Source organism: Neopsephotus bourkii, unplaced genomic scaffold (assembly GCF_033783945.1).
Source record: "Neopsephotus bourkii isolate Nb327-2 ecotype Australia unplaced genomic scaffold, CSIRO-AGI_Nbou_v1 NB_718, whole genome shotgun sequence".
NCBI classification, from domain to species: domain Eukaryota; kingdom Metazoa; phylum Chordata; class Aves; order Psittaciformes; family Psittacidae; genus Neopsephotus; species Neopsephotus bourkii.
In genome coordinates this window covers 2,447,903-2,462,624 of record NW_026901217.1, presented here as the reverse complement: position 1 = coordinate 2,462,624, position 14,722 = coordinate 2,447,903, and the positions used below count along the sequence as shown (strand labels likewise).

The following is a 14,722-nucleotide window of genomic DNA, read 5'->3' as shown; positions in this document are numbered from 1 at the left end:
AGTAACAATTATAAGCCAAACCTAAGCCTCTGAAAGCTTCTAAAACCTTATCTTGGTGAATTTTTGAAGACAGTTGGATGCAGACCTGGGACTGTTTTATGCAACTAAAATAGATCTAAACTTCACAACAGTTTTATTTTGAAGTGCATGAAATAGAGGTAAACTGGTGGCACAACAAGCAGTTCCAGTGGATACAGTATGTGTAATGTGCCACTGTCTGTCCCTGCAGAAGAGCACAAAATGGAAGAGAGAACAAGGAATCATACTTTCATCTGCACAAATGTGTAAGGACGGTCACTGCATTCTGCATGCAAGAATTAGTTGTGTTCTTTCAAGGATAAATACAACATTTGAATCACATATTTTTACCATTTTTTACAGTTAAAACTGACCAAGGATTATATTGTTTGGAATATGATTAAATCAATAGAATTTTGAATTGTTGTTTTCAGAGTTCAGTTTCTTGCAGATCAGTTCTGTCAGGCCATTTTCATACTTGGGCAGACTTCTTTGCTTATAGTGAGTTCACATTTTGAAAGTTATCTTTGCAGCTACAAGGACCAGAGAATTTTGTTAATAGAATCGTGGGCTGTGGAACACACTCATCTAGTAAGAGTGGGTGGATTCTGCTGCAGAATTAGAAAAACAAATTGTGGTTGTAGCTCAGAATTGCAGTATTCAAAGTAAACATGTCCTATTTAAATTACTGTTAAATTGAAACACACTAATACACACTATCTTTAACAATATAGATGTTAACTAGGGGGAGTTAAAATCCACATCTGTATTTATCTCCGTTAAAGTAGGAGTTATCTTTCTGGTTTTTCACACGTAATATTTTCAGAGCACTTTGCTGTAGAGTACAGGATGTTTATTACTGAATGCCAAATTTATAGTAATTCATCTTCTCTCCATAGTCAGTCCTGACCTGGCTTTTTCACCTCCCCTCTTTTTCATAGTCATCCATCACAATGCTAAATTACATGTGCTTTTTTTTACCCCCAAATAATACCTCAAAAATGTTGGAAGCAGCGGTATGTACCACATGTTGCCTATGTCTCCCCGAGACCATATTCATATTGTCATTTGGTTACTTGCATTTCAAGACACATTTTAGCAATTTATAGCTTTCAGCCAAGGGGGTGTTAATGCTGTGAAGTGTTAAAGAAAAAAGGTATTATGTTAGGCATTATACGTTTTTACTGGGTTATTTTTTTCTCTTCAGCTGAATATTAAAATGAGATTTCTCAACATAAGCTATGGGATCAATACAAGTTTGTCTCCTATTTCTTGAGAGTGTTAGATCTATCATATAAATGTAGTTGTTGTTTGCTCTTGTTCTGTAACTGTATGTTGCTGTGTGTTTTCTGGCATACTGAGAGCTCTTGCCTTCTTCAAGGAGAGCTGAGTATCTTATTTACCATCAATACCACAGCAGAAAAAAATGTGATCACCTTTGCAATGGTACTGCAGTTTGGGACAATTGTATTTGGTGAAACCAGATCTCCCCTGTGCCAGAAGGCTGGAGGATGAGTGTACCACTAGGACTGGTGATTTAACTGTTGTCAGTAACAAAGGTAATGAGATTATACCTGCCAGCTGTTGGTTAGTTCCTCTGATTTTCATCTGTATGTATAGACTGAATGAAATACACTGAAAGTTCCCAGCAGAATTAGTTTCTAGGTAGATACTTGCATGGCATATTTTTGCCTTTTGCCTCGAACTCTTGCATGAGACTTTAGTTATGTCAGGGCTGTAGAAAAACCTTTGAAAAAAAGAAGAGGCAATCTGAATCCATGGTAATTGTGCAATCAGCTGTAGTCATGTGGAATTTCAGCTCCAGACTCCTGCCTTGGGTAAAATCAGAATAGTTTTCAGGCACCACTGAGTGAAGGCTACATTATAAATGGCATTGCCAGGGAAAAGAAGACTTAGCAAAATTTGGCCAATCCCTTGTGCCAACCACTGTCCCAAAAGTGATTAATCATCATAGATCACACTTGAAAAGGCAACGGAAAGACAGCCACCTGTTCACTTGTGTGCAATGGCTATGGCTGTAGCGTACAACCAGCAATAGAAATGAAAACGCACTTTATAGCGACAGTGAAACTCTGTTACTAAAAGGCAAATATTAGCTTCAAAAACAAAAGTGTTGTACTTTAAAAAGGTTCACTAACTCATTACTCCTCACATGGAAGCTTTACCATGATTCCAGCATGTACACCCCTTCCCCAAACCCCAGGAAGTTCTCTTTTTTTAAGATTAAAAGTATTTTATTCCTTTTGTTTCTTACGCTTTTCCACTAATTGAATAACATCAATCCCAAATCATTAGACATTCTTTTCAAGTTGATTTTAATAAAAATTACTGGGATCATAATTAAGTTATTTGATTTCTAAGATTAACTTTGCAATCATTTCCATGGGTATACTCCCTTATCATTCCACATCAGTTATGCACTCATTACTTCCCCTTGGATCAGCTGCCAGTTTTTTCTTCAGCAGATATTTTTAGTTGGCAATTTTTTTAGTACAAAAACTTCAGAGGGAAATAACACATTTATTTTGTATTTAAAAAATGGGCCCAGGAATTTAATTTAATTAACCCTGAGTTACTTAGACACAGTGTAAGAACTGGGACTACTGGCTCTGCTCTTCCAGTGCTTTTGCATGTTTTAATATTCAAACAAAATGAGTATAATATTTTAGCAGATCACATTTTCTCTCAAGGCACAAGGATAGGAAGAATCAGGCTGATTACCCCAACTGGATCACAGTTGTGCTTTTGCAAACCCACTCACAAAATCTTTGAGGTTTCAAAATAAGACATGTGGCAAAATAAATGCATTTTTCTCCTTGTGCAGTTTGCAATTTGGGAGTATTTCATACAGCTCAGCTGTGGTGCAATTCCTGAGTGAGGAAAGACTGTAGTCAGCAGTGTATTTTTACAATGAAATCAGAAAACAAGATTTCAAGGTTCTGCTGCTGGTCTTAAAAAACCTCAGCAAAGTGACCAGAAAACCATAGCTTCCTTGAGCATCCCCCCTTCTCTGCTGCTTTATATGAACTCTTTGCCCTGACGTTGCAGCTTGAAGCAAACAAGACAGCAGCACTGAGAACATTCCTTTGCAATGATTTTTAAATGTCATTCCGTTGATTTTATTCTACTGCTGTTGCTATTTTCTAACACCCATTAGTATGCTAGCTGATGTACAAAACATTAAGTCCCTCTGTGCATCCCAAGCAATTTATATATAGTCTAAAAGAGAGAATGTTACAATCCAACCATAAGATCCACCAACCAGTACATGCTTATGTGCATCCACAGTGTTTATCTGTGTGTTTATAGGCAGATGATGACCCTGGAGCTCAGCTCAGAATAGATGGACTGGGTTAGGTGCTGGTTATGAGCAGGCTCTGACCTGCTCTATAAAAACCACTTTGGTTCAACAACTACATGTCAGGAGGTCTTCTCTCTCTGCTGCATGGAATTGAGGATGAAAGCAAAAGTCATACCTGCCCTTTCCTGCTCTGGTTGTATCCTAGTGCTCTAGAGCCCTTCTCTTCCTATATCTGCTTCCTAGAAACTGAATTGTGTTTCGTACAGATAGTGCTTGCCCTCATGCCACCACCATGTAGGATACTCTCATGAGTTTCATTGCATTTTAAATGTTCAGTGGTACTGATGGAACAATTCTGGCACAAGTCTGGCAGTCAGTTTCTGCTTCGTCTTCAGTAGGGCAGATAGAAATACCTTCTTTATTCCATGACTTCTGTTAACTTGTGCAATAATGGAGAAAGGGACCAAACCAGCAGATTTCTGTTTGTACAGATAATGTCTAGTTGTATAACTGACCAGCAGCTCCTAACTGTGGAGTAGAAGTTACACCACCAGTGTATTCCAGGCTGATTTTCTTTCCTTGCAACATAGCCCAGAATGAAAGACAAAAGAAATTCCTCTGATTTCATCAGATCAGCACATTTTGTTAGGTTTTGGGTTTTTTTTTTGTTGTGTTTTTGTTTTTTTTTTTTTCCCTTTTTTTTAAGGCTGGTTTCCTCTAGAAGACACTAAGCTGTCTTGGTAAAGCTCTGTCTTAAATTATGTTCCACAGTTATGTATGCCCTTGTCTGCTAGAAGGCATGGGCCAAATATGGTGTTTTGGTTGGAATCCAGATGAAATCTGAACTAACACAGAAGTGTCCAAGGTCTATACCACTGAGCTGACTGCATTAAGTGACAAAGGATGATGGTTCTAACTGAGGCGTTCCTCCTGTCTCTGATCTGTAAGACTGCTTAGTTAGGAAGACAAGCGGATTGAGTGTCCTGCTTGTTTTTCAATTCAGTGACTCAGGTGGGACCCTTCTGTCTCCATGGAACTTCATAAGACAAGAATGTTCTGAAGCCTTTCCCTTCTTCCTGCAACCCAAATATCCAAGAGAGAATTGCATTACAGGACAATCCTCATCCACTTCTTGCTTGGAACTGTTACACATCCCACATATGTAACTCAGCTGTGCTCGCTCCATGACTTTTCTAGAAAGAGGGAAAGCTGTAAAGTTGAAGGGGAGAGAACACAGCTTGTCTCAGGGTATTCCTTCTCTTCCCACTCCTGAAAGTAAAAAGCCTCAGCTTTGGGAAGGATGGTGAGAAGAGGAAAATGAAGACCAAGGCTAACCTTTATAATGCAGGCCACAAGACCAATATTAAATATATCATCATGATATGATATTTAGAGCTTCTGATAACTGGTATCACTTGTCTTTTTCCTTAGATTCACAGTACTGCCACGGTAAAGAAGACACACAGCTTCTCTTCAACTGTTATTTGCAGGAAATACATTCTTAATTTTGCTACAACAGAGAACTGTCCTTTTTTCCACTTTGGGTGGATAAAAAGCTGACTTTGGTGGTTTCTTTCCGTAAGGAATAAAGGTTATGCGGGGATGCATGAGAACCATCAAAGACATTTTTTCCTCTGAATTGCACTACCACAGCATTTTCTGCTAATTTGCTCATCTTGCCCAGCTGAGTAAAGGTGGAGGTAGCAGAGGGTTTCATGCCATTTCATGGAATGCCTGCAGTTTTTTCCTCTGCTTGGGCAGCTATGGAAGGGAACGTATAGTTCTCACAGAAGAGAAAATAGATTATATTTCAAAAGATCCTGAAAAGCGAGAGAACAAGCGCCCTGTTTTTGAAGCAGAACATTCTGTCTCAACTAACTGGTAAAAAAATAAATCCTAAGTTTTGCGTTTTTGTTAAAACATTTATATTTATTACAAAAATCTACTTAGTAGTAAAGCACTCCTAACAACTCTAGACATCCCCCCTTTGGCATTTTTGGTGTTTACAAAGTAGGATTAGTCTCTTTTTTTCTTTTTTCTTTTCCGTGGTATTGGCTAACTTGCCATCCTTTTAGGTAAGACCATTTCTCAAGCTGTGCTGCTGTTCTTCAGGAAAATGAGCTGCAAGGTGTGCTTCTGTGCGTGGAGATTGGTTGAAAGGGATTTTTTCAATCCCAGGGCAAAATATTGCTATTATTATTCTTCTGGCTGTGTTGTCTTTTGTGTGTTGCTAAAGAGAGTCACAGGATTGGTAACAAATTACTGCAGAACTGCAAACCCTGTGTATTTCCAATCAAAACAATCCCTTGTTATCTGTAGAGTTTAGCTGACTGAAAAATAAAGAGAGTGAATGTACTAAAATATTCTGTTAAACATAGAGTCTCTAAATACTGTACAGCATTACAGATCCACAGAACCAGCAAGGCAGGCGGGAGATGTTAAATTGAAGATGAGGGAGGAGCTGCCTGTTCATTGAAAGGAACATACATTCCACCCTCCCGAAGTACTGCCATTAGTTAAAACCAGAATGGATCTTGAACTAGGACCAAGAATATAAAACCTCTTCCTTAACTGCTACCTTGGTATGTACATTAAACACTTTCTGCTAGGAGGCTGTATTCTGTAAAGGAGAGAATATATTCCTGATGGACTTCTCTGTTCCATTTTGTGTAACTTCTGTCTTCAAGACTCAGCAATCAATTCTTATGCTACCTCTAGATTTATTTAATGTCTGATCACTATATGGAGACATACACCCAAGTAAGGGCATATTCTGAGCAAGTTACATGGATTTCCGCATCACACTGGGCTATCACTGCATTGCTTCTTGGAACCACTGGAAAGAGTTCAGTGAAAGCCAGAACACAGTTGTTAAGCTGGTAGGCTCAGAATTTCCTGGTATTGGTACTTTGTTGAGAACTATACGCTGCACATATGACAAATTTTGTTTGTAAAGCAGTGCTTCTTTTCCAAGTACACCTAACCTTATGTGGGCTTGGCTTCCTATTCCTTTGGTACAAAACTGTAACTACTGTGGATGTCACTTGCTCTATTAGCCTACAGGATCAGTCCCAATGTGTTTAATTATCATCCCTGCTTATGTATAATATTAAATTCTGTTTGTAAAGGTAATGAGATATGCCACAGAATTTGTGATTTTAAAAAAAGGATTAGTAACACTTATACATCAGCTCTGATGCTGAAAAACATCTATGGCTAGAAATGCCTCCGCCAAGTCTTCCTTTACGGAAGATAATATGGCTGAAAATGTTTGCTTACTACCAGCTACCTTTTATATTTAGAATCATAATACTCTAGGTGGGTTACTCAGATTTAGATGCTGTTGCAACTAAACATGAGTATCAATTTACTAACAAAAAGGCTTAGTTTACTAAATAAAACATTATCTTCTTTAGCTGTTTGAGCTGTTCGAGATTAACCACTTTTTTCTGGTTAGATGTCTTTTACTACACATCACTAAAATGATTAGGAAAATGTTGATTATTTACATTTAAAGAAATAGGTTGAAAAGCAGACTAATTTGCTTCACCTACTTCTTTATAAACTAACTGTTTAAGGACTTAAGCATATTAAGATGCAAGGCAATATAATTTGCCAATCCTATGTAAGTCAGTTTTCAATAGACCTCTTCCAAACATTTTTCTCTAAATTGCATAAAACCTGAAGCTCAGGACTTCCCAATAACATAATTAAAACCAAATTTTGACCTTCCAATGATGGGAGCCTTGGCTTAGCGTGTTTCTGGCTCCATGAGCTCAGAAAAGACCTATGGACAGCTTTTTCTGTGGAGAGCATCTGTTGTTCTTGTTACTGCTTTGGTAAACTTTAGAAAGTGACAGCAGCAGCCCTAAGGGTTTCCAGAGCTTCAGTGCTGCTAAGGCGATAGAGGTGCTATGGATATTCTGCTGCTGTCTACCCTTAGACATTCTGCTGCTGTACAGCCTTAGAAAACGGCCCAGGTTCTTTATATAAAGCAGTCCTCTGAAGATGTTTTGTGCACTGCTTCCAAACTTTGCTTATTAGCCACAAATATATGTGACAGTGATGGGTAATGCAGGTGATGCAACAGGTTTCAGCTATGTATTACACCATCTGATACTAGAAAATGAAGTATGAAACCTGTCTTTCTTTAGTGCCTTAACCCTACCTCTATAGCAGCATAAATAATGGAATTTTTATTTCCCATTCTTCTTTTCACTGCAAAGAAGTCATTCTTACTGATTTGAAGGCTTAAAGCTTTGACATCTTGAAAGTCTGAGATGGATGTGTTTTGAGTAAAGAGGAAACTATTTTGGTCCAGTGAAATAAACATGTGATTGAAAATGAAATTGTCTTACTTCTGTTTGTTAAGGGTGGATTTATAACTGGCACCCATTCTATAAAACTCAATTTGTAATAATTTTTTATATTGATTTGATACTACATGTGGATATAGTAGCTGTAATTAAGTGTTATGAGGCTTTCTTACATCTAGAAAATCTTCAAAGGAAGCTAGTGAATATTACAATATTACTCACATCTCAATCCATTTAACAAATTGCTAAGGGGAATCCACTTTATAATTACAGTAATTGGAGGAAGTAAGGGGGGAATTTTTGAGCCTACTGTATTGGGAAGAAAGAATAAAAATGTCAGACACCTTCAACCATATTTTCAGCAGACATAAATTACATAAATTTTTTGTTTGTTTTTTCTTCCCAGCATCACATCCTTCTTAATTGTGTAAATACATAACAGAGTGATGGGCTCAATTCTCCTGGGACCTTACATTTTCAATCGCTATAATCTGGCTGCTTCTTTCTAAGGATTTGTAAAATGCATTTGAATATCAGTAACATTACCTACTTGTCTTTTACATCTTTTTCCTTGTATTTCAGGAAAGTGATTACACCTATTTCTCATATATAATTATATAGTATTACACGTTTTGTTCTAAAACAATTTGGTCATTTTAATACAGTACCATTGGTTATTTTAATATGCAGATGAATTCTTTTTACTCTAATTCTGATTTCAGAGCTGACTGAAATGGAGGTCTGATCTATAAGCTATTCAGTGTTTCACTCCATTTGTTTATATAGAATACTAATACACAGTTCCATATGAGGCCGACTCTAAAGCTAGAAGAATCTTCGGAGTTCAGAACTAAGTGTATAAAATAATTTAAAATTTAAGCTTTTAAACAAAACCAAAATCACTTTAATTTCTTTTCTTAGAAGACTATCACTTCCACTTTCACACTGTGATATTTCGAGTGGCCACCCTTCATAATGTCACTCAACAAAAGAAGCTAAATGGTGCCACAGATTTTTGGATTCCTAGTGATACAAACCAGAATGCCATTTAATGAACTTTAAAATCAATTTCTGAAGTGGGCAGAAACATTACTGAATAGTTTATATGAAAAATGGACTATCAATAATAATAGAATTTCTTATCAGAAGTACTGGAGTTCCATTATAAATGCTTCCCTGTATCAGAACATGAGCAGCTAACCTTATACAACAAAACAGTTGTATATAACTTTGAAGTAATTTATATTGGAGGTTAAATCACTCAAAAGATTACTAAAGATAGAATTATGATTGTAAATATGATTTTAATTCTATCTTCTTATGTGTGGGATTGACATTAATGGAAAAAATGTACTGCAAAGTAATAAAAGGAATGTAAAAAATATTGCTACTTTTAACTAAACTTCTAAAGAATTTTCAGAAGACCATCAAAAGACAATTACAAAAGGCAAAATTAATTCCAGATTTCCATTCCTCTTTATGAAGAAGCAGCCGAGCTTTTGAAAGACTAGGAAAAACTGTGTAATAAAAATACCTGTTCGTTCCCAAACTCAGCTCTGAAAAAAGCACATGCCACTTTTACTTAAAGTTTCTTATCAGAAATACTACAAGAATTAAGAACACTGCCTTAGGAATTATCCATAAAGACATCAGGGTAATTTACCAGGGAGGAAATTGTAATGCATGATGGAAGATGCAGTCCAACTACAAGTCCAGTTTGCCAAGAGTAATGAAGACATGCAAAACCCTGATCTCATGCCACATTAGGCATCCACACAGCTATGGAACACAGGTGAATCCCACATCAGAGGCTAATCTTTCTCAATTTGTTAATCCAAAATACTCCACAGATACCTCCTATCTTATCAACAAACTTGATTTTCCAGGTGGAATATTGAAAAATAGAAACTAAAATTTCTATTAAATCACATTCATTATTATTAACAGTCTTTGTCCTAATTTCAAATTCATATATTATAACCAGATAAAGTTAAAATACTTATCTGTAATTTATACTAGAAGATCAGAACTAGATACTGCATTTTACAACAGATAACATGCCTCTGTACAAATTTAATGAATGCACATATACATATTTTAAATCCATTAATGAATTCAAATTTTTATAATCTTGTCCTATCAATACCAGTGTTATAATGCAGATCAATAGTCATGATCCTAATAGTCGTAGGGAGACAGAATAAGTATTTTTCAGATCATGATTTCTTTACTTTTAAAATCCATTTTGAAGCCATGGAACAGCAGTTATGATAAAGTTATGCATTAAAATATTTTGTTTAAAACACATGTAAATAAAAGTTAAGTCTCTAGAATGTTTGAGGGCCAAAATTGTGAGGAATGGTTCTTTTTTGTTATATTACTTAGTGTTTTATTTACTAACAGAAACACCTTAAGATTTAGGGAGAAGACAAAGAAAAAATTATAATATCCCATCAGCTAAGCACCTCTATGCAATCCACAGTCTCAGACAGAAGCACACAAATTTCTTTCTAAGTTAAGTTAACATCAGTGAGATATATTAAAAAGGGACTCAGTTCTGTTTATTCAAGCCTGTCCTGGAATCACGCAAATGAACATGTATTGCATCAGAAATGCTTTATGGCTTTGTTTAATTAAAATGGAAAATAACAAAACCGGGACAGGATAACTTTACACCAGATTAAAGAATTGCTGAGGATCCTTTTTGTACTTTGACAAAGTCAGATGAAATTCAATATTTCAAAAATATTCTGTGATATAATTGATTTTACTAACTCTGGAGTAATTTTGAGCATCTGCTAGTAATAAATATCAAATTGAAACCTTAATGCTTAACTGACATAATCTCTGTCTGCAAAGTTGTAATATGAAGCCTGCAGATTAGGCAGTATTTTCTGTAAAAACAAAAAGTAAGGATAGGATATTCCAAAAATAGCAACTAGTCCAATGCTGTATGTCCATCAAGGGGGAGACCAGTTTATAAAAAGTCTTCCCCCATAAATTCCTTTGCTAGCTAATAGTAGCTATAATAAAGGAAGAGTTCCCGTGAAATGCCCAAGGACAAGCTTTGGTTAAGAGCTAAGAGCTTCATTATCTTTAAAAGAAAGTGAGACTTGAGAGCAAGGTCTTTTTGTTGCAAAACAGAAAGGAGTTGTAGTTTTCCTTAAGTGGACTATTATTGACAAAAGAGCACTACTTAGACAAAGAAGTAACCACAGAGGACAGTGTACTTGTAAGAAAACCACAATCAGAATGTACTGATGCTGTATCCTACCTTGTACACAATGATAGGAATATCAATGACAATATAGATAAGGTCTCCTAGAGCCAGACTGGCTATCAGTGCATTCGGGCCATTCCTCATACACTTGTTCTGGTAAATGATCCTCAGCAGAGTTGCATTCCCAACCATTCCAACGATGAAAATAGCACAAGATACCACCGTGTTTATGTATTTAAAAGTTTCAGCAATCTTTGTCTGCTGGGAGCATTTGACAGTTTGGTTGGACACCAGGGGCTGTCTGGTGGTGAGGAGTATGCTGGATTCAATGCCTGAGAAAGTGGAAAGGTGGTGTCCCAAGTCACTCCGATTGGCAGCATATCTGTCAGAGCTGTCACCGAGGACAAATCCTGGAACCAGCAGCAGCAAAGAAACTCTTAAACACAAGGCTTCCATTCTGAAGTCCCAAAAAAGCAATTCAGTGAGACAGTGGGGATTCTGTGTTTCAGTGAGGTACTTCTTCACCTGCAGAGAGAATCAATACGCAAAAAACAAAAAAGAAGAAACACAGAATCAATACAGTGGGCTGACTAGCACACACACTTAAGCGTATTTGGATGTACAGTCTGCAGCATGCATGTTTATAACCACTAAGCAACTCTGAAATGTAGACTACTCACATTAACAGTCTGGCTAAAGGAACACACAAAAAATTTCCAGAATTGACAGTTTATACAAATTACAACCCACAAAACCCTATTAACTTGAGACAGAATTTGTATATGAATGGGAGAAAAATGGTGAATAAAAGTTATGGCTTAAAATACAGTTGTTGTGGTTTAAGCTGAACCCCGGACAACAGTCTTGCAAGAAAAGTGTGCCAACAAAGAGAGGCCTTCGAGACTGCTGAATGATATTTTACCTGAAATTAAAAGTTACTATTTTTCCTTTGATAAAGGAACAGTACTGTGTTAATAATTAAACGTAGTAAATTTGTTAATTCTCTGAGTATTTTGATATTTGGCCGCAATGAGGTTCTGTATTACTTTGCTCTGACTTAATAGCTACCTGGATTTCAAATGAAGACCGAAAATACATATATTTCAAATCAAATTCTAGACCAGATCCAAAGTCCCTAAATATTAGGAGGAAAACTTTTATAGTCTCAAGGGTAGACTTCTGGCCAGGAAAAGCCCTTCAAACTGTATGCGTTGCTTGGTTCCTAGATGTCATTGCAACTCATATTCAGTACTAGCCACCACAAAGCTAATGATAACCCTTTAAGCTCTTTTACAGATAAAAAACGTTTGGTTTAGTATTCTAAGCAATAACTCATGACTTTTCCAGGTAAGAAAGGAAGCATCACAGCATTCTGTCAGTAAGCCTGTGTGTAACCACCACAGCTGGCTCCCTGCCACAGGGACACAGATACCACATCTCCAGTGGAACTGAAGAGGCCACTCAAGTCCATTTCCTTCAAGCCTCAATTTAATTTAAGATAAAAGGCTATTTTACATGGCTTGTATCTGCAAAACAAGACTAAGTGCTGCCATGGGGTCAGGAGAAGAGTAGAAAGTAAAGTATTTATGACTCTGATTTCTAGGGATTCACATAAAGGATTTGGCAGGATCCTTTTAAATAAATGAATCCTTGTTTCATTCCCTTTGGGGCTATTAAGTCGGAGTTTATAGCAAGAAATTTACCAGAGAAAGAATGTGGGAGACAGTTTACTGATAGGACTTCAGCAGGCAGCCACAGTATAAATATTTACTACTATTACCCTCTCTTGTTGTGTGTGGTCTCTAGAAGTGTGTGTGTACCTACATAGAGCAGCAAATGGAGCGTTAACCTGAGTGTTCCTATCCGGCATGTAGAGAGCTCTCCATCACAGACTAGGGACCCACGCTTACAGTCTGTCATACTGGTGTATTTGAGATGAGGCTCTGACCAACTGTGAGCTCCTGTGCACTCAATTTTAAGTTTCGTAGTAAATGCTTGTTTATAAAACGCTGGTTACAATGGTATCTCAAGGCAGATAGCAACAGTTTGCATGATCTAAGTGCTTTCACTTCAGGTTCCTAAATCATATCAGAAACAACAGGCACATGTGACTGTAACTCTTTTCAGGCAAACATTAATACTTTTATTATTTACTATGACTATGGTTTCTCAGTTCACAAATGAAAAAATTGAATCGCTGATGACTTAAATGACTTTTCCAAGTTCATACTTGTCCAAGCAAATGTGATGTAGCTAAGAAAAGAACCAACAGCCCTATGTTTTAGAGATTGCATTAGTATCCTCCTTATTTAATGAAGTTTTCTTGTAAAAATTTGATACATATATCACATGAACATGGTGGTAGCATAGCAATCATACAACCAGCATGCAAAGCTGGGAACAAAATTACCAGTTACCATCTCTTCCCTCTCCTGGAAGCAACTTCTCCATAAGGAGCAAAACTAGAAAATTTCTAATATAATACTTTCCGAGGAAATTTTCTTACAGATTCCTTACAGTCCTTCATTGCTCTGTGCATATTTTAGAAGTACTTGCATTGTTACAGAACATAAAATGCAGGCTGCTGGTTGTAAAAAACAAACTAGCATCTGTAATACGTTTTGTAATAAGGCAGTCTAGTATTCTTCACATGTGATCTGAATACCTGGGGGGGGGTGAGGTTGATGCGTTCGGGTGGAGGCCACATGCATGAGCTCTGCCTGCGCCTCAGTAGCCCTGCAGAAGCAGAGGGCAAAACTTCTTTGGTCAAAACTCGCCCTGGGCATCGAGCCGGAAAAATTCCCATGTCGAGGTTCACGAGAAGAGACCGTACTATCGGAAGTTAAACTGCTCCAGGTATTAAAGACGAGCTAAAAGGTTAACAGTGATTAATCTTCCCCAAAGCATCTGACGAGAGTGGGAACGAATAAACGTAACCAGGGCACGAAAGCACCGAGGGGAATACCGCCTGCAAGACATTTCTCCGGCTGTAAGCGCCGCTTTGCTCTCGGGGTCATCGCCTCCTGTTTCTGCCTCTGCCACAAAAGAAACCATTCCCCTCTTGTACCGCTATCACAGATTAATCCCAACGTGCACGGGCACACGAGTGCTACCTCCCTGCAGCCTGTGCAGAGCGTCTGACAAGATCTACGGAACTATTTAACTTTGTTTTAATAGCTACCCCAAGCTGCCCTGTGCCTGCCTCTTGTTCTCCCACTCGCACACAGAGGTGCACCATCGTCATCTAATGGTTACGTGAAGTGTTGAGAAGGGCTGGGAGCGCCCCGCAGCTCCGGGCCGGGCTCTCCCGGAGAAGGGCCGCGGCCCCGCCGGCAGGAGCCCCGCACTCACCCCTGCCGCGCAGCCGCCGCCGGCCGGCTCCCGCTCCCGCTCCCGCTCATGCTGTGGCTGCCGCCGCCGTCGCTGCTGCTGCTACCAATTTCCTCCGAATGGCTTTTCCTGGGATAGTCTTACCAGATCCTCCTGCCTGCGTCGGAATGGGTGGGATTGGGAATCTCCACCTCCGCTAAATCAGTAGAAGAAAGAGACAGCCTGAAGAAGTCAGAGCGTCCCCTCTATTCTGCCCCCTCCCCCAGTTAAACTTCCAGCCCAAAATGAGCCTCTGCCAGTGTTAAACACAAAGGCTGCCTCCCGGGCACAGGGGAACACTGTGCTCTTTAACTGTTTCTTTCCTGGAACTGAGCTGAACTCCTTTGCTAGACTCATCTAAGCAAAAGCCCTGGGAATTCGCTGCTGCAGCTGCCCGGTAATAGAGCACAGAGTTCTCAGAAAGGTTGTATGTCTGATCAAACTAGAAGGCACAGGAGTCAGGAACAGAGAAGGGAA

General features: G+C 38.2%; 1 protein-coding gene across 1 annotated transcript in view; it reads right to left on the bottom strand.

The window, feature by feature from the left end:
• EDNRA (endothelin receptor type A) overlaps positions 1-14,490 on the bottom strand; it is a 35,152-nt gene extending 20,662 nt beyond the window's left edge. Inside the window, exons 1-2 of the mRNA XM_061354190.1 lie at positions 14,228-14,490; positions 10,931-11,401 (exon numbers count right to left, since the gene is read on the bottom strand). Coding sequence (XP_061210174.1) covers positions 10,931-11,332 — 402 coding nt within the window. The 5' untranslated portion in view covers positions 11,333-11,401; positions 14,228-14,490. The remainder of the gene's footprint in view (positions 1-10,930; positions 11,402-14,227) is intronic.
• Between the last annotated feature and the right edge of the window lie 232 nt (positions 14,491-14,722).